The 21,343-nt window shown below is 35.7% G+C and overlaps 1 protein-coding gene across 1 annotated transcript in view; it reads right to left on the minus strand.

Annotated features, from left to right (window-relative positions):
• The window catches only part of PRDM6 (PR/SET domain 6), a 180,823-nt gene that overhangs the window by 134,485 nt on the left and 24,995 nt on the right, over positions 1 to 21,343 (minus strand). Inside the window, exon 3 of the mRNA XM_077462187.1 lies at positions 14,385 to 14,692. Within this exon, the coding sequence (XP_077318313.1) occupies positions 14,385 to 14,692 (308 nt within the window). The remainder of the gene's footprint in view (positions 1 to 14,384; positions 14,693 to 21,343) is intronic.

The raw sequence follows: 21,343 nt of genomic DNA on the forward strand, positions 1-21,343 counted from the left end.
ACCCCATCCCCCTGCTGGGAGCAGACAATTCATCTGCAGGAAGGTTTCTCTTGTCAGCACTGTCTGAAACCCGTGGTTGCAGGAAAGATATTTGCACTGTCTGTGGCCTTCCTTAGGCCTAAATTAAGTTTTACATGGGAGGAGTGAAGTTAAGTGTTATCGTTAGATTAAGATTCAAGTATAGGGACCCTGTCCTGTGCAGTAATGTTCTTAACCTTAATTTAATGTTGCTGGGCTATAGTCAGCTGGTGTTTGAATTGATAATTCTGGTTTCTTCAGGATTTCAATAAGTTCTGTGTTATTGTTAGCTTCTGTCTGCTGTTGGGGTGTGTTCCTGGCATCAGTGTAAGAAAATCTAATAACTTGAGTTATGAGTATTTATGTTTCTCTAGGGGGTTTATTGCCAGTAGTGCATACTGGGGGAGGATATAAATATTTAGGAGTGAACTTGGAAAGCTTGCTTGTCTCCCAGACTTTGCCTGGGTAGGGTATGTGTTGCTGATGAAGTTTCTATTGCCTCCCAGTCTGAATAGTACAAAGATCTGGTATGGCGCAAATATCCTTTTTCTGCATTGACTGTGAGTGGTGATACAGAACTTGCATTTTACTCTTTTTGAATATCCTGTGCCCTAACCCCTCTCTCACTGAATTTATTGGCGTTAATAAACTCTTTTAACCTTCTTAAAGTGAATGGTGCGCAATTTACTCCACCCTATATAGAGACCAGGATTCCGGGATGTAAAACTCTAGCCCACTGAGCCACCTGGGGATCCCTTACCACCTCCAGAGTGTTACCCATATGTTATATTTGAGATTTAATATTTCTCAGATATGATTTGGGTTAATGAGCGTTCTTTGACCATGAGCAAAATCTTTAACACAATAACAAAAATGTATTGGTAAATAGAAGGGAGGCCTAAACTAATACACAGCAATCTATCTATTGCACAGGAAAAGGGTAAAAATCACAGATTACATGAAGGATTACAACGTATAATACTTTATATAAAACATTAATCTGCAAACAGGACAGAAAAGACATACCGTAAGACAAACATTTAGATACAAGTACAAGGGAGATAGTCCATAGTTACCATTCCCATGCTACTGCCCACAAAGGTTCTGGTGACTATTATTTTATAGCTATCAATGGAGATTTCACATAAACTCATAAGGCAACAAGGGGTTGCTACAAAAAGTTTATTTCAAGTAGTAGGTTATTGGTTGGAAGTTACATTTATGGGCTAGGTTAAGAGTTGGGAGTTAGTGTAAGTTAATTTTCAGAGTTATGTTAGGGATTAAGTTTCAGTGTTAGAGGGAGATGGAGAAGTTAAAGTAGTTCTAAGCTCACATTCTTTACATTAAGTAATGATAAAGAGCATTAATCACTGATGCAAAATGCTGTATTAGTATTGTTGAATATATATATTTCTTACTTTGAAAGTAACCCACATATTCTCAGTCTATCCCTGTAGCTGCATCTGATGCTTCTAGTATTTCTAGCTTTTCATAACTGCCAGCGCTTGGAGTGATACATCACCTTCCTTCCTTGCAAAACTACATCTCAAATAGTTCCCTGTAGTCCCTCCAGTCATTGTACTGCTGTTTCATCTGAGCTCAAGTGAAAGAACACATTCCCAGGCACCCTTTAGATGTGCATTTCAAGGGAGTTAGCTGGCCACTGGATGATGCAGATTTTAGCTTTGAAGTCTGCCCGTAAGTTGCTTGATTACATTCTATCAGACCTGCTTCTGGAACAGTAATCAAGCAACTATTCAGCACATCACAGCTAAAGTCTACACCATCCAGGGGCTAGCAGGGAGGAGCATTCTCATCTAAAGACATGCTAGGGATGTATTCTTTCATTTGAGCTCATCATTTGTCATCACTTACACTTGTAGTCTCTTCTCCCAGTGCATCTAAATGAGTGGCTACAAAGGGAGATATTGAGAAAGCAGAATAAACTGTAGACACAGACATAAAGAAAACCAATGCAGATGGGAATCTCTGCAGTGATTCTAACATAGTTATAGGAACTAAATCTACACACAATTTTAAAACAAATAGGATGAAACAACTAAGAATTGAAACTTATGTGGAAATTTTTTTTTCTTACTAGTTAAAAGTAAGGGTCAGGCTACGTTTGAGGCAATGGGGGCATAGATGCTTACCTTGTTTGTGCCTAAATGTACTGCAGTGTGTTTCTAGTGCCTAGGACTAATGTACCAACGTATGATATAGAACGTGTTCTAAGATTCTAAATTCTAAGATGCTACTGTAGAGAAATCTTTCATTCTCTGCTTAATCAGCAACAAACATCATGCAAGGAAATAAAATCAATAGTATTCTGTGTCCCAAGATGTGGTTTGTTGTAATTTATATATATCTTTTTTTTTGTAAGATGTGTGTTTATCTCTGTGTAAAAACTAAAATTGACTTGCACAATTAAATGCTTTTTACTGGTTAACGAGGAGGGTGTAGTTCAATTAAATTGACTGATAACTATGCTGGCTGAGCAAAAGTATAAGTTCATCGATCAAAACATTTTATCTTACCTAAACACTAAAGAAAAGTGAATAAGCTAAAACTGCTCTCACTTAACATTTCACTAAAAAGAAGACAATACAAAAATGATACAGTATGTATTTGTCTAATATATTTTTTGCCTAACAAACACATAACAAACATGCACATAAATAGACAAAAATGTGTACACTTACAAAGCTATCCGCACATTGCTGCTGACTCCAGGTATCGGTGTGTGTGCCTCCCCAAATTTCTATGTAGGGGAGAGCATGCCCTGATTATCTTACATGTACTAATCAGAAGGAACGGTGCAGGTACAGGGAGTAGAGGGGAGCTGTGGCGTGGCTTGCCACCCAACTATCTCTTTTTATGAATGCTATCTTTTTCTCATGCAGCGCCTGCACGTGCCAACCAGAAGCATGCACACAAAAGTGGTTCCATGGATCCCTACAAAGGAAATGGTTGATAGGAGTAGGAAATGTTCACTAAACAAGGAGTAGCCATTACCATGTCAATTGTCCAATTGTGAGCAAGGCAAGCGCCTGTTTTGTTTTTGTTTATTTTTTTCATTCATCTGCATATGATTGGGTATTTATAGTAAACACTGCTTAACTTTGTCAAGTGAATTTTCTCTACTTCTTTAGTAAATAACCATGCTGTCTTGTAGCTTCACTGTACTCCCTAGGTGTATTGTGAAATGTACTTTTGTATCTAAGTGTATGAATCAGTACATTCAAAAAATTAAGAATTATAGGAGTCTTGACAGAATTCAAAAATGATTGTTGGTGTGTTAACACAATATAAAACCAAGGAGCTACCCAGGACTGAATGTTTTCTGATCCCAGAACATTCAACTACAGCTCACCCAATATTGGCTGGTCCCTGTGCATTGGTAGGTCCCTGCGTATTGTTCCTCTTCTCTCCCCTTTGATTCTGCTACATCCTATTATGACTGGTACCAGAGCTATTAGGTCATCTAATGAAAACAGAGGAACCAATGAATAAAACAAACATCTATAGCTATAATGTTACGCCTATAAAATCTACTGACAGTTGCTCATATGGTAAAGAAATAATGTTTACCTAATATCTTGTTTCAAATAAGTATTGAGTGAATACAGTTAGGGTGCTAACTGCTCTGTTAGTAAAACAGAGTTTTAAGATTATTTCACTATTGTTTTAAAAATTTTCTTATACAAATATCTCAAAATGCATGTAATATCTCAAATTTTCTAGCATATATCCAGTAATGTAAAAAAATGTATCCACGCTTGGATAAGATCAAAATACAAATATGCAATGAATATTTGAATTAGTAGTAGCAGCCAGCAGACACAAGTCCAATGATCATGAACCAAAAAAATTATAACGTTCCAAATGTGCAGTGCTACAAATTATAATAAAAAAGGTACATAAACATTTCACCTATGTTGAAACTGCTAAATCCATATGAGGATAAGACAGAGAAACCCAACACTGGCTTCAATGTGGTATAAAACAGAACTAAGCACCACGGTGATCAATTCAAGCCTCTTACCAGATTTCTATGACCCTCAGATTATAGAGGTAGGAAGCTTATGGTTATAAGGATCTCTCAAATGCTCCAATGACACCAAAGGTCCCAGAGTTAGGTCGTCATGTAATAGCCAGCCCAGATCCAAAATATGTAATCATATCCTTGAAAATATAAAAGAAATTCCATAGTGACGTATGTACAAGTAAAATCAATAGTTTGTTTTGGTAATTAACTCACATGTTACAAGAAGTACAACTGCATTGTTTCTAACCAAAACGATGGCCACAGCATCCATCGTGCTGACATCATATGTCGTAGGTCCCGTCTTATGTGTTTCGTCACAACTGACTACAAGCATCTTGACGTCAACCATCTTTTTGGTTGGGAACTTAGACATCTGGTAAGAGGCTTGAATTGATTACTGTAGTGTTAAGTGCTGTTTTATACCACATTGAAGCCGGTGTTGGGTTTTTATATCTTATCCTCATTGAAGCCGGTGTTTTGTTCTTCTGTCTTATCCTCATACGGATTTAGCAGGTTCAACATATGTGAAATGATTATGGACATGTTATTATAATGTTTAGTGTTGCACATTTGGAACTTTATAGTCTAGCATTTATGTTCATGCAGAGTTTTTTGTTTTACAAATAATTTTGTACTAGCTACAAAATCACAAGGCTGGATTTATTTCAGCTACCTCTAGCATAAGATTTTTAGGATATTTTATGTAAAACAGTTAACGCTCCTTGGGTCAACATGGAAAATAACATTCAATGGTAGCCAACACTATGGAGATCTCATTATTAACGTCTGTTGCAAAATCATGCCAGCTCACCATCAAGTAAGAATTTTCACATGCTATTTGAAAAGCTTTAAAATTAGGAACAAGTAATTGAACGGCTGATGTCTGTGAACATTTTAAGTAAATAAGGTGATCATTTAAATTGAAAACATAACCTTTAAAAAGTTGAAAATCCTAAATGACAGATTACTCAAGAACATAATTATAACTTTTACAAATGTTTGGCAAAGTCCCTGTGTGCATTATAAGAATATTAAAATGGGATTTGTATACTGCATTTTCAGCTAATATTCCAATTCCATGAGATTCTGCAGACTACATACTTTAATTTGATTTCACTTAACTAAAAAGTGCACTCATTCACACGTAAAGAGTGTGAAATCATTTTGTTCCATTTGGAAGCTGCTTTGCATTTGGCCACTTGGACCCAAGCATTATCACTATGGTGGTCCAGTGATATTATCCACCTAGGTAAGCTCCACACCATCCAACACCAGACCTTACTCAGGTTGGACTCGTTCTGAAGGATAAGTTCTTTACTTCATAGTAGATTGGATCTTCTAGCTGTGCAGATCTGCTGGGTACAGCATCAACACCTGATGGATGTGCTCAATATTACCCTCAAGGTCATCTGATATGGACCTATAATTTCAGACATTGCTGGAAATTGGTAGCATTGCTCGTAATTATAGGACAATCTGTTGCCACCCTCAGAAAGTCAACATAGCTATCTTTAAATTCAATATGACTCTACCATTTGGCAGTTTTAAGGAGAACCTGTCATCTACAAACAATGCATATGCATCAGGGTGTCTATCATATAAACTCACATGTTTTTGTCAAGTTTGTTAGTGTACTGATAATTTCATTGTGTGTGCAACCATGAAATAATTCTTTGCAGGATCCAAGCACACAGTATAGCTTAGCTGTTTGACTTTATGCAATATAGTTGATAGGCTGCTCTCTGTAAACCGACAATTTCCAATTGTTCACTTCTATGATAGCATGAATTTAAAAAGAAAAATGAATTTCTGAAATTGTACTCTTTTTCTGCCTTTGCCCACTTTAATTTTTTATGATGTGAACACAATCTTTTGCAATATAAGTAACATTGAATGTGAATAATATGAAAATCAAAACATCATAAAGGTCCATTTGGCTCATTGGGAACAGGCCAAGTCATTACCAGGTTCTCTTCACTGCAGCATATAAAAATCGCCCACCTCCACAGGAAGAAGAGAAAGAAGATGACTTGTTACATCCTGTGACCAAACCAAAGGCCCTTGGTAAACTATATGTATATAAAAATAAAAAGCAGAAAAACTATGGTGATGGGGAATACGCTAAGGGGACTGTTTGCCAGACACCGGGAAAGGGGGGAGGTCAACCTGGAATTTAGCTTGACCTGAGTGGTAAACCATTAAGGTGGTAAAGAAACACTAAATATGTACTGTATCGCAATTTGTAATTATTTCACTAACAATTTAAACTCCAATTACTGCAATGAGTGTAGATTGTCATTTTTTTGAAGAACTAAATTGCTGTAGTTTTCTAATTATGTTCTTTGTAAATCTATTCCATCAGTGCACACAGTTTTACTTTTGAAACTTCCGAGTTTTTCCTCCTTAGAAATGTCATCGTACTGTGCAAGCATTCCTCCAGTCTAGTTCTATAAAACTGTGATGTTAACCAGAAAGGGGAAACCATATGCAACTAGATTAATTTATCTCCTGGGAATAAAGACACATTAATAACTGAGATAATGTTTTCCTACATGTTGGAATCAAATGCGCCTTTTCAATTCTTTATTAGCAAACACATGAGGGGAAAATTATCTCACACTCATCCATAATACCTAATTGCTGAGAAAATTTCTGACTTCCCATTGCACAAACATTATAGAGGAATCTTTGCCATTACTTCAAAATGAAAAGGACCAGGAATGTTTATAAGGCATGAAATGTATTGTTGGCATACATGATATGTAATGCAATGTACCCAGAGAAAATGTTTGTTTAATACGCCTCACACTGTTTTTCCTTGAAACAAATCAAAGTTGCATTGTGCAAGTGAGTAGCTCAGTCATGAATCTTTGAATCGGCTAGAAACGGAACATTAACAAATGTGAGTAATATTTTTGGCCTAGTATAGCATTGATATCACATGTCCCAGACTCACTTTCTTCTTTTTTTCATTTTTTACTTCAGGGTCCTAATTTTACATCATTCCTGCCCTAGCTATTGTCACTTAACTATTTGTTATCATTCATAACTTTCATTACTAAAAAGAATGAATAATTCATTTAACCATAATTGGAATTAAACATAATATTGCTAAGTGCACTTGAAAAATAGCAAAATATTATATATACATCTAAATATATATATATATATATATATATATATATATATATATATATATATATATATATATATATATATATATATATATATGTGTGTGTGTGTGGGTGTGTGTGTGTATAAATATATTATATGAATTGATAGACAATATATAAACATATATAATATATATCTAAATCTAATAGAAAAACACATTGTTAAAGACTTTTGTTTCTTATTAGACATGTGCAAGTATCCTTGGCAGATTTTATTTGTTCTGCAGCCTCAAGAAAAAAGGGGAACATAATTGAAACATTTAACAAGGTCAAGGGTGTGAATGAGGTTCATGAAGATGGTATTTTGGATATGATAGTAGGATCTAGAACATGGTAGCATGACCTCAAATGAGCAGGAGCAAAGTTCAAGACTTAAATTAGAAAGTAATATTTTTATAAAAGTGTATTGGATGCTTAAAACAGACTTCTGGCAGTAGTAATGAGCCAATCAACAGTAAGTGAATATAAACATGCTTAAAATAAATATATGTCTATACTTAGACAAAAATGTAAAAAAGAGTTTAAAAAAAAGAGGCAGACTTGATGGGATCAGTTGGTCTGCCATCGGTTTTCTATGTTTCTACCCCAAAAGACATTTCGGCTTAATGTACATGGGACATTTTACAACCTCTCCTGAATGATTTAACTTGACAGGTAGTAACTGAAGTTTAAAAACATAAGTTTTGTCGCATTTACAGGCCACACTTAGCCACATTTAGCTGCGTTTAGTTTTCGTTTTTTTTCTCAAATAGTTAAAAATGAAATATGCCTGTAAATGAAATGTGCCATATGCACATCCTTTTACAAGCTGTTACAGGTGTTTGGCGTTTGGAATGCTTCTGACCAATTGTCCTGAAGGCATTTGCCAAAAAAATCTTCTAAATTCATTATTCATTATTATATATTATGGAGGATTTGCTATCTGTAAAACGTTAAACATTTTTTTTGAGTTTGACAGAGATTCCCCTGATTCTATCAGAGGTATCCTGGTCGTCAGAGTGTGAACTATTCTCTTTGGAATTTTAGACATTTCATTGCTCTACGCCTGTACACAAAAGTAAAGCTCTAGATTTTTTTTTTCTGATCATAAAAATCCTTGTTGTTCTTTCAGTTCAATATGTCCTGCAAATCACATTCAAGTATATACTCTGAAAATGTTTACTTTGGCTCATAGAAGTAAAATAGTAATAATGGCTTCCAATATTTAGAGAGTTCGGGAGGCTATAGTAAGGTGTATAGACTAATAAATCCCCGTTCAGTTTTCACACACTGTTATTTTAGAAAAAGTTTTTTTTTTAAGGTTTTCTTTACAGTTGGTGTTTTTCAGATCATGGGCTCATCAAACTGTAGTACATCGATCTATAAATCGATATATATATATCGATATATATCGACCATATTCTTTTATAGTTGTTTTTATTTCTTGCTTATGGCTACATACAGGTAATTTTAGACATTGCAGCTTCACATTATGTATTTCACATCAATTTAATGTTTGATGCAGGTTTTGTGTTTTCAGTTTGTGTAAACTAATATGTTTGTACTGATTATGTGAATCAGCAGATTTTTTTTTGCATAATATTTATATGTACACATAAAAAAGTGATAAACCTTGAATTTACGATCATACATCAAACCATGTGTGCAATTACAGTTTTGGTTTAATTCGCAGATGCTAACCTCTATATCAAATAGGTTACTAAAGTACGAAAATTGTTGTACGACAGAATAAAAATTCTGAAGTGATGTCATGTGTTGTTGTGTATTTGTATTGTATTTTTGGATGAAAACTGTAATGATTAAATGAAAATTGCACAATCTGGTATCGTACGAGAAACATTTTCGTCTTTGTTCTTGCAGAAAATTTCGGACAATGGCTGATTGCTTGAAAAGCGGTATTTTTTGTATGATATTCTGATCATGTGAACAAGGCCTTAGTCCAATGCCAAAAGTAAAACATATACATAATCCTATTACTTGTTTTTTTTTTTTTTTTCATACAAACTGATGTTTACTTCATCTTTTTCTTCAGTTGTTTAAATTACAACATTATAATCAATTAATTCTGGGATGGCCATTCAGCATAAATCACTCCAGCTTCAGTGTATAAAGTATTATTTAGGTGTGTGACTTGCGAATATACTGATCTTTGCATATATAAGTCTTACATAAAAAGCAACACACAACAATGACAGAATGATTTGAAAAAGAGCTATATCACAATAATATCCCAGCCTGCTTTGCAATGTCATAATTGTGTTTCACATGTGACAGGGTAGCTTTAAAGTTGTATAAAATAAATGTAAAAAAAGCATATAGTCAGCATGTGTCAAAATTAATATTATTCTATTTTTTTTTATTCTGTATAGGAATAAGTGACCAAATTTCACAGCTGTTTAAAAGATTGATAGTTTTATTTAAATTTGAAAATGTATAAAAAAAATAATTATAATATACTTTTCATGTCAATTCATCTTAAGAATATGCTGTTAAAATACTTGCTAAAACACCTAGCTACAAATTATCAATTTTTTTTTTTTTTGCAGGACAATCCTAAGAAACCAAAGTGATTTTAAAAGGAAATAGTTCTCACATCTCGAGACCAGAAACAAGAGATGGTAAGTTTGTATGGCTAAAAAATAAATAAGTGGGTGACAAATACACACAGTCTGCACCTTATGCATCAAATGGATTTCAAAATCTGCCTCTTCCATTGATGCTTTAGTTCTATAAGAAAATGATGGCGGGTGTTTAAATAAGCTTTGATGTCACTGCTGTTTTTATGCGTAAGCCACATGTATTTCAATGTAAGTGTAATAACTTGAAGAATGGCCTCTTGGGTGCTTGTATGAGTTGTATAAATCAGAGTGTGGAATTATTAGCTCATGCTGCCTAATAGTCACTCCCACTAATGTTACTGTAACTATTGGGAATACGGGGCGGCTATATATTTCAACAATTGCAGCATTCATTTGTAAAACAAACAGAAATGTGTAACAGGCCAGTCTAAATATTACCCATTTCTGTGAACATACACATTATTTTAAACATGGTATAACTGAACATGATTTAAAGAACATGCAATAGACAGTTTATAGTTTAATGCATTGACAATGCATTGCATTAATGACTTTTATCATTACAATAAAGTCTGTTTTTCAAAGCAAGAAATAGTATTTTTTTCCTTTCCATTGTAGTTTTTACTTTCACTTTTTTAAAAGCTGTTCAAATGCTTCATTAAAATCCTATTGCATTCTAAACCATAGATGTATGGTTCATAGATGTATGTATGTTCACCTAGCAAAACAAATTTTAGCAAATAAGGTGACGTTGTGTTTACCAATTATTAACTGGTAAAAATATGTTTTATTTTTGCTATGTGATGTACTTACATAGCAGCCGTAATTTGTAGCAATGCAGTTTCTATAAGATGTTTTGATGGTGGATACCAATTAATTTCCCTACATTAATACATTAATATATTCTAACTAAAGATACATGTTGTAATAAAGTATCTCTTAATTAATCCCTCACGTTCTTTATGGAAACTTTAAAGTCCAATTTTGTATGTTAAAATTGTCCTGTATGTACCTATGCAATGTGTAGTCTATATGCAATTTACTGACTTACAAACTGTGCAAGGTAAAAAAAAAAAAAAAAAATAACTTACTTACCAATTAATAGTAATCTCTTTTTTTCTATTTGTATAAACACTATCTACATTTTCTTTAATGTCGGCAATCTTTACTGCTGTGGCTATGGTAAAACATACATTTACCATAAGAGAGTCATTATTGAACAGTGAAATAAATGGCACTATGAGATAGGCCTGTGTATAATACCAGTTGAGAATTGTGGCTGAGCATTAGGAAGTCATGTGAAATATATTGAATCCTCAGTTGGTCTGCATCATAAGGTCAGTTTATTTTTCTTCAAATAAATGAAAATAACACTTATAGTGAAAGCAAACAATTTAAACCTAAAAATACATAAATATATAAATAAATAAAAATAGCACAGTAGCTTTAATGACATATTGATATTACAATAATTATATCTATCTACTATATATACATATATGCAATATACTGTATAAACTATATATTAAATGTATTACATGTAAGTTGGTGAGCAAAGGTTAAATATTAATTAAAGATTAATTTATAGGATGAAGACAATAATTATCTGTACTGATTGTCTCCTGGACAAATGCACTTTTGTTAAAATTCTGTAAAGGACAAATACAAATACTACATGCAAACATTAAGCATATATTTCACATCTCGTCAAACACACAGATTCATCAAATTGCAAAGGGCCATGTAAAGCAATAAAGCAAATGTTAGCATGTCTGATAAGAAGATTTCCGCTGAGTGGCCTGAGTTCAATGTCAGGCTCAAGGGATCTAACAATTTAGCTGTCTCTTCAAGTCTGTAATTGAGATCAGTTCTCTGTTTTAGGATTGCAAATAAGGTTCAATATTATTGCCACTCAATGAATAAAACCACATGCCACAGTTAAATGTGGAAGGTTTCTTTTTAAACACAGCATAAGACCAGGGGTGTAGTAGCAGAGGTCAGATAGTGGTGGATGACCTAACGATGACATAGCTCTACTGTTATGGCCCTTAGTGAAAAATATGAATGACAATTTCAGACTTTTTATTATTATTATTATTATTAATAATAATAATAATAATAATAATAATAATAATAATATCTACCATACACACAAACAACTGACACGCTCTCATCAATTTCTTGGCATAGAATCATTAGTGTTGATATACTAAAACTGGAGAGTGCAAACTGGTGCAGCTCTGCATAGAAGCCAATCAGCTTCCAGCTTTTTTGTCAAAGTGTAACTGAACAAGCGGAAGTTGGATGATTGACTACCATGCACCGATGCACCAGGTTTTGCGCTCTCCGGTTTTAGTAAATCAACCCCATTGACTCAATCAAATGTGTTTATTTTATGGCTATATGTCCAGATGGCTCCTTGAGCTTTCATCTAGAGTACCCTGGTGGTCAGGTTTGTTATAAAAAAAATGTCATAGCCATGTTTGGGGGACCTGAACAAAGGCACAAAAGAAGCTTGGTAAATCTTAGAATTCCAAATATTCAAAGGCCCTCCATATCTGTTCTAACCATAAAACCATAATATTGCCACACATGCAATGAGTGAGAACAACATTTTTCTAAATCAGCATTCATGCTGGGGGCCTGGGACTCATGGGCCTATTTCTGGTCATTCATTTTGACACACTCAACATTTGTGAAATTAAATTCTTACCACTTCATGATAATAATAGTAGCAGCAGTAAGACTGTATATAATCGTGAGATCTGCTATGGGTTCCTGCTGTAAAAACTTGGCACAGGAATTTGCCTTATTACTGCTCTATTGACTTTCATTTTCCACATCTGAAATAGCTTCTCTTTTAAAGCAATGTAAAAAAAACTCCATAAGTAGTTAAACCATATGAACATAAAGTGTTTATTCTGCCCATTCTCCTTATTACAATTAAATCTTATAAAATTTAAACACGAGTTGTGCAGCAGCATTTATGACCTGTGCCTCACTTGATGAGCAAATGTTGAATTAAGCAGGACTCATGTAGATCCAACAGTATAAAAAAATAATGCATATAGCCTTTTAAGCCAAGGAGGAAAAACAGTGTGTTGTCCAGCATACCCAGATAATGGCCACATCTCACTGCCTAGTAGTCAAGTAACTTGGCTTTCCTTGGCCAGTTCTTTTATATTTATCCTCTGCTGTGCAAAATAAATTATAGCAGCAAATCAATAGCTGAACTTCCCAATTTATGACAAATTTAACTAAATATAACTAAATCACGTTTGGGCAGAACAACAAATAAATAATAATAATGATTCCAGGATTTCAATGATTTCTTCACATCAAAATGTTGTTCAAAATGTTAGACTGCCTGTTTAGAGACAAATTTATCCAAACCCTCCTTTCCAAAAGTCAAAGTGCTGCTATATAGTTGATTACAGGAAGCTAATGAACACAAATTCGGTCATACATACTAGCTATAGTTAAAATAATATATATATATGTATAAATGCATAAGTTGATTTATTGTTATTATTTGTCTGGAGTTCCCTTCTTAGGATCTGAATCGTTAATTATTTTCAATTTGAAAACTTCAGTTTCTTTCACTGATAAAGAGAGAAAACCAGAACTGTTCTCCACAGATTACAGGTAGCACCTCATTGGTACAATATGTTTCCTACTACTCACCATTATGAATCCAGCCCCCGCGCTTAAAAACAGCCAATACATTTCAATATAATAGTATAGGCATGAGACTCTCTGTAGTTAGATACATTTATCAATGAGCATTTTAAAATGTAACTTACAGTATACTGTAATATGCTGTTTGTGACGTCCAGCACATGAATTGGAACGCATGTTAATGCATGTGAACAACTTTGCCATTGTTTTTAATGGTACTAGTAGACATCTGTTGGTGTGTTTTTTGGGAATAAATGCAGCATTGTAGGCTCTATTGATGGCAATGGCAATGGTAGCTCGTGAAAACAAATGTAATATGCATTTTAGTAAAGTTTCCAGCACACGGTAACCAGCCCTTCTCTCAGAAACCTCAATTTTCCTCAACATTTCATTGCAACAGAACCCAACAAAGTAGTGCAGAAAAAAACACAACGATACACATAAAAATAAATATCAATGTACACAGAAAGGTGTGTACTTAGCCTTAGAGTCTACATGGTTAGTTCAACAAGTTATTTAGTGGGCAGTGTATTTCACCAACCAGAAAGTAATATGGGGGCCATTTTGTTTGAACTAATCAAATTCATTTTATTGATTTTACCATCCTGATTAACACGTTTTAGTAAATTTTCTTAAGCTCAACTGGTATCATTTACTAATAGAGTAGAAAGTGTTTATTAAGCAATGTGCTCACTTCAAATAACCAGTTGAATGCAGGGGTGTTTAAAAACAAAGGATGTTGCTGTGCACATAACTGGATGATTGCAGTGGACATTCTCTACTTGTTTAGCAAATCAACCCAATGTGGGCTACTAACATAAACACATAATTCATACAACTGGCAACGTTTCATATAGGAAAAGCTAGAGAGATATAAATGTTACTTACTTCCCAGAGGTGTTGTGTATTCCGTAAAGCTCCTGACTGAACCTTGTCTGGAGACACAAGAACCCCTTGGAATGGCCCAATCCATGTGCCCTGCTGGATTCTTTGAGCTGCACAGATGCCATATGCCAGGCCTGGTACAGTACTGGTACAAAGACAAACCTCTCGTGGTAGGTCACGCAACCATTCAGGGATTTCAGGAGGAGGTGCCACAGATGCAGTGCTGCTAGTTCCCACTAAGCGTCGCAGTGAATGCAAAGGTCCATGCATAGGGCATTCTCCATTCCGATTATCTGCGCACATATCACACCCTGTGATAGAAAGATAAAGAAAGCATGTCTATGTACTCTTAAACAAAACTACAGACCTTATTTTATAAAAAGAATGTAAAACATCACAAACAAAATGTGGCAAATAAACTCTGTGCTGCCCAGGACACCGATGTGAAGGGTGGTTTAATCTTCTGATCATAAGTATTGTATTTTAGAATGTATCTGAATTCTGTATTATCTGTATTAATTTACAAATTACTGCTTTTTGATAAAAATAAATGTATATTGGTTACCAGTAAAATGAATGATGACATAAAGTATAATATATAATACTTTATATATGGCAATATGATTTGATAAGGAGTACAAAGATTGATATATGTAATGATTTGATGTTATTATTTCTTTAAACCATTGAGCTTTGTGAATGCATTTATCTCCCTATGCAGAGACATACATGAAATAAAACAGTACATTTTGAGCTGTTGCACTATTTGTAAGAGTAAGAGAAGTCGCTTTAACCACTTAAGGACCAGAAGGATTTAACCCCTTAATGACCAGGCCATTTTTTGCAATACGGCACTGTGACATTTTAACTCACGATTGTGCAGCCGTGCGACACTATCCCTAAACAAAATTTATGTGCATTTTTTCCCACAAATAGAGCTTTCTTTTGGTGGTATTTGATCACCTCTGCAGTTTTTATTTTTTGTGTTATAAACAAAAAAAGAGCAACAATTAAAAACATTTTTTTGCTATAATAAATATCCCAAAAAAGTATATTAAAAAAATGTCTTCCTCTGTTTGGGCCAATATGTATTTTTCTACATATTTTTGGTAAAACAAATCACAATAAGTTTATATTGATTGGTTTTGTGCGAAAGTTATAGTGTCTGCAAAATAGGGAATACATTTATGGCATTTTTATTATTATTATTATTATTTGGTTTTACTAGTAGTGGCGGTGATCTGCGATTTTTAGCAGGACTGCGACATTGTGGCGGACAGATCGGAAACCTAACTGACATTTTTGACACTTTTTTGGGAACCAATGACATTATTACAGTAATCAGTGCTAAAAGTATGCTGTATTGGGGGGTGGGCTGCCTGGGAAAACACACAGATTCGTCTTCTTGAATAGCAGAAAGACAAGATCTGTGTGATCTCCGCAGTCAGAATGGAGATCTGCCTTGTTTACACAGGCAGATCCCTGTTCTGTCACTGCGGGGAACGATCGTGGGTGTCCGGTGGACATCGAGTCCACCACACCTGCTGATTGGCTCCCCGCTGGACAGTGGGCACTCGCACGCCCACAAGATAGAGTTTCCGAGCCGACGTACAATGACGGCAATTTGCGGGAACGAGCCAACCTGCTGTAGTACAATGACGGTGGCTGGTTGGCAAGTGGTTGAAGAATCAGTCCACTGATAAATAAAATTTACGTTCTTTTGTTTTTTTGAAGCTGAAGAGTTAAACCACTTGACAATCTTCCATTTTCTTGGGGACTCCTTTGCTAAAATGTCTGTTGTTCTCGGGTTTGAGTGATCACAGATCTCAGCAAGGAGCAGGTAGATATATATGGTTGAATGCAATAAATCCCTACTGACACTATTCTGGCCCTTTAAAATGACATGCACCAGATTCAGAAATCTCTGCCACCCATTTTGGTAACTTTATTAACACATGCAGCAGATTCATTACAAAGTTGCACTGTTAAGAACTACTTTGCTATTGCTATTAAGGCACCAAATTAAAAAATAATTACCTCCAAGTCGTAGATAATGAAATTAGAAACAATTAAGACTAACCTTAATTTTGTGTACAGAGACAGGCAAAGTGTGCACAGTGTAGCAGGGCAGTGTATTTACTGCTTTTATCACAGCAGTGGGTAGAGCCTGATGTGGAAGCTGAGACACTAGCTCCCCATTAAGGCTGCTTTCTCCATGTAACTGGCAGCAGGCAGTGGGCCGATTCTATAACTAATGGCAAGCTATTTATTGGCTAAGGATTCCCCCACTTCCTGTTGTCAATCATAAGGGAAGCGGACCTGATGGGTAATGTGTGTCTGTGAATCCCCAACAGGCTCTGTCAACCCAGATACAAAACTCCCCATTGCTGCGCTGTGACAGCTGCAGTGACAGGAGGAAGCTCAACTGCACTGAGGGTGGAGTGTCGGTATGGACACTTCAGTCCTAGTACACCTCAACAATCAGTGTGTTCCCCAGATTCATGTACCTGTTTACAATAGGTATATTAATCTGTCACCCACACCAATATTTGTCGTGTGGAGGCATGTCAGGTTCTAAAGAGTTTAGTGGTCACTATTTAGGAATTCCCCAGCCCCCTTTCACATGGGCATTGTCAGTGCTATAAAATGGGGAGGATGAGGCACGCTTTTAAATGCGCCTCTGCCGCCTGTCAAAACCCCTCCCCTGCCTTTCAACTCAGCCCATATACTGCATATTACTACACCAAGAATAGTGTGATTGTATTTATAGGGATGGCCCCCATGTGCTTTGCTGCCCATGTACTGCTGCCAAATACACTGAGAAGATAGTTTTAAGTTACTTTAACCAAACTTTATAGAGGCCCCTTTGCAGGCCAGTAAGTATCAGTTTTTAATGGGAGATGTTGAAAATGTTTAATTGTTTTTTTTTTTTTGTGCTGACAAGGGGAAGCATGTGCTAGTGAATTTTTGTATTGCAATATTTATTGTCTGGCCATTTTGTGGTGCATTGGAGGTCTTCAGCTGCCTTGAACAATGTTGGGTTTGCTGTATCTCCAAGGAGGAGGGAACGACCACTCCTCCTTGGAGGTACAACAAGCCCAACATTGCCCCAATATTTTAATTTCCAAATTATTATGCGTTGCTATATATGTCCCACAGTTGGGACAAATGATTATGGGTTGAGAACACACTTTTACAGAGTGCCATAACAGGAAAGCATGACTTCACATGTATTTGTAAATGTGTGCAACAAAGCCTCTGTTTCTAACCTGAGATGTGTCTATTACATTGATAGGGGAAATGGGGCAGCTTTATATACTAGTTCATCATACTCATTTTAAAGCAGAACTCAACCCTCCTATCCTTTACAGCTAATGACAAAGTCACCCTAGCCTCTGTTTAGATCTCCAGTTGGCATGTGATCAGCTAGAACACTGGCCATTTTAGGGCTTTAACGTTTGTTTGAGAGCTGACATTAGAACACTGGCAACTGTAATGCCCTGTACACACAGTCGGACTTTCCGATGGAAAATGTGCAATCGGATTGTGTCGTTGGAAAATCCGATCGTGTGTGGGCTCCATCTGACTTTTCCATTGGAATTTCTGACACACAGTTTGAGAGCAGGATCTAAAATTTTCCCACAACAAAATCCGTTTGTTTAAATTCCGATCGCGTGTCGACAATTCCGACGGACAAAGTGCCACGCATGCTCAGAATAAATTACGAGACAAAAGCTATTGGCTACTGCTCTCTATAGTCCCGTCGTACGCGTTCTAGGTCACTTCAGAATGAACGATCAGATTTTCCGTCAACTTTGTCCGACCGTGTGTATGCAAGAGAAGTTTGGGCCAAAATCCGTCAGAAAAAATCAGACGGATTTTGTTGTCGGAATGTCCGACCGTGTGTACAGGTCATTACAGTTACCAACAGAGGCATGTCTTGCATGTAAGTGTTTTACCAACCCAGAGATGGAAGCCTCTGAAACTGCATTTCTGATGTAAGACAACATGGAAATTCTTCCTAAACTTACAGAATGTATACAGTATTAGTAATACTTGGTAGCAATCAAATGTTGTTATTTATCCAGGAAACCATCATTAGTTGGTTTTGCATTTTTCTCTGTAACACCCCAGACAAGATATATGTCCACAGTAAACGTACACAATATCAGACACTATACTATCTACACTTGTTATTTCTAATATTTCATTTTGAGCCACAGAAGTTACCGTGTTAAGTGTAAAGGTCGTGTTCGTGGACTGTGCAGCCATTTCCAGTCATGACACATTGCCATTGTTGGATCACATTGCACAATTTGCAATGGTTAGCATCACAGGTTGACTTTTAATTCTGCTGTCATTTTTATTTATTTTTTGCTTTTTATTTTTCTTGTTTTTGAATACATAGAAAACCTAAATAAAAAATACTATTGTATCATGGTAAAACAACATGTATATTCATCTATTGAAAAGTTTCCTTATTTTAACGTTTTATCCTGTTTACAGTATAATGAGACCAACATTTTTACTTACATGTTGTACTTTGCATTTATTTTACTTTTAAAGTCATTATTAAGTACTCTGAGATCTAGGAATTTCTCAGAAAGTGTCTAATTTTTCTAAAGCTTACCAAAGTCAGTGCAAATCACATTAAGCAGGGTATTAACAGTGATGAAGTTCAACTATAATAGCATATTCATCAAGGAGCACGTGCATAACTCTGATAATATTTGTCAAATAGTTTCTAATTTCCCTTTAATCAAGTGCATTTGATGTGTCTAAAGTAATCCCAGACTAAATATTTAATAGTGTATATGTGATACATTCAGGAAAACAGAGAATGTGTAATATAGTGGCATGATATTATGTAACATAATAAATCTGATCCCGAAAAGTAATGTTAGGCTTCATTCTACAGTTTACAGACACAAAGCAGTATATTTGTGTAAAGAATGAGGTTCTACTGAATTTAATTAGGTTCCTACTGTATAAATTCTTAGTTATTGATGGTTTTCCTGGAGACATGTTGTCTACACATGTAATATAAAAGCCATCCATCCCACGATCCTTTGCAGACACTGATTTTGTATTTGAGAAGTCTCGTTTCTGTCATTGCTGGCCTCTGTGCTCATATTCATTTTTAGAAGAATGTAGTAGGAGGTTAATCAAGTGATGGATGGATGAATAAATAAAGCTAGTATTGACTAGTAAACTATTGTAGAAGAAGCTCTTGGAAAACTGAGCAGTTCTGCCTCAAATCAATGCCAACAGTGTGCTTCCTGAAAACAATAAGATTTGTTTATTTCCTTAGTTGTTTACTTGCTCTCTTGGTCTAATGTCCCTGTATATGTCCATGTGCATTTGCATGCCGATCATGGCTGTGCTCGGAAAGTGGAATGCAGTGTACATACAAGGTGTGTTTAATTAACACATAATACAATTAAACTTGAAACTGTAGTGTATGCAAAACAAATCTCAGCCAAAAAGAGTTACTATGCATTGCAATACTGCACACTTTACTGCTATAAGCTGCACTGGTGGGATACAGTGCCATTTATTTTCAATGGTACCTCAATGTACCTCCCAACAGACATGCATTGCTGTATAGCTCAGCATACAGCAGTACGCCAGGGTGCATTACTCATGTGTTACCTCAAGGACATAATGGGATTGATTTACTAAATGCAAATACACGGTGCACTTTGCAAAGTGCAGCTGCACTCTGCAAGAGCAGTTGCTCCAGAGCTTAGTAAATAAGCAGAAGCTATGCTAAGTTCCATCGTCCTATCATGTGCAAGTAAAAATTATGTTTTTTAAAATTTTCTTGCACGTGATTGGGTTTTCTTTGCAAAGTGAAGCTTTACCTCATTGACTTAGCTCTGGAGCAACTGCACTTTGCGAAGTGCATAGCCTATTTGCCTTTAGTAAATCAACCCCAGTGTGAACAGACAAGTTGGGACAAGGTATACAACTCCCAAACTAAAAAACAGCATTTTGGATAAATAAATCATAAAAGATTATTGATAAAAAAAAATTTAAATGCTATCAATGTTTTTTTTTTTAAATCATCTATAATCAAAGTATATATTGTGTTATTCTGAAGCTGAGCTTCTAGAATTACTTATCAACCTGACGAGATATATTCCAATGGTATGTGTGGTTTTGCAGGCAATTTTCCAATCTTACAGGAACTCCTAGAGTGGTCCATATGAAAACATAAGGAACAAGTGAAAGATGAGAGTGTCAATCCACTGGTGTGTGTCCAAAATAAATATAATGGGGACTGACCATTTTGGACCATTTGTATACCTTGTCCCAACTTGTCTGTTCACACTGGGGTTGATTTACTAAAGGCAAATAGGCTATGCACTTCACAAAGTGCAGTTGCTCCAGAGCTATGTCAATGAGGTAAAGCTTCACTTTGCAAAGAAAACCCAATCACGTGCAAGAAAAATTAAAAAAACATAATTTTTGCATGCACATGATAGGACGATGGAACTTAGCATAGCTTCTGCTTATTTACTAATTTGGGCACTCTGGCACTGCCTGAGGGCCCCATGTCACTAAGGGGCCCCATCAGGGTTGCCAGCCTCAATAAAACCAGGGACAGTATGTAAAAATCTGTGTTTTTTTTAAATCCCAAGATTATAGCTGCCCTGCCTCTCCAGTACCTTTTCTGTGTGTGTATGTGTATTCTGTGTGTGTATATTGTGTGTCGGTGTGTGTGTATACTGTATGTGTGTGTATACTGTGTGGCCCCATGTTCTATTGCCTGGGGGCCCCATAATCTCCTATTGCCCGGGGGCCCCATAATCATCTCCTATTGCCCGGGGGCCCTATGAGTTGTCAGTCCGCCTCTGATTACGCCAAAATCATCTAATGAGCTCCAGGGTTATCAGAGTCCCCCCTTCATCAGGTCTGGAATATTAAGGTCTGGACTGGAGTATTTGTATATTAGAGCA

This window comes from Lithobates pipiens, unplaced genomic scaffold (assembly GCF_037356315.1).
Source record: "Lithobates pipiens isolate NorthernLeopardFrog02 unplaced genomic scaffold, aLitPip1_a1.2 Scaffold_3, whole genome shotgun sequence".
Classification (NCBI taxonomy): Eukaryota; Metazoa; Chordata; class Amphibia; order Anura; family Ranidae; genus Lithobates; species Lithobates pipiens.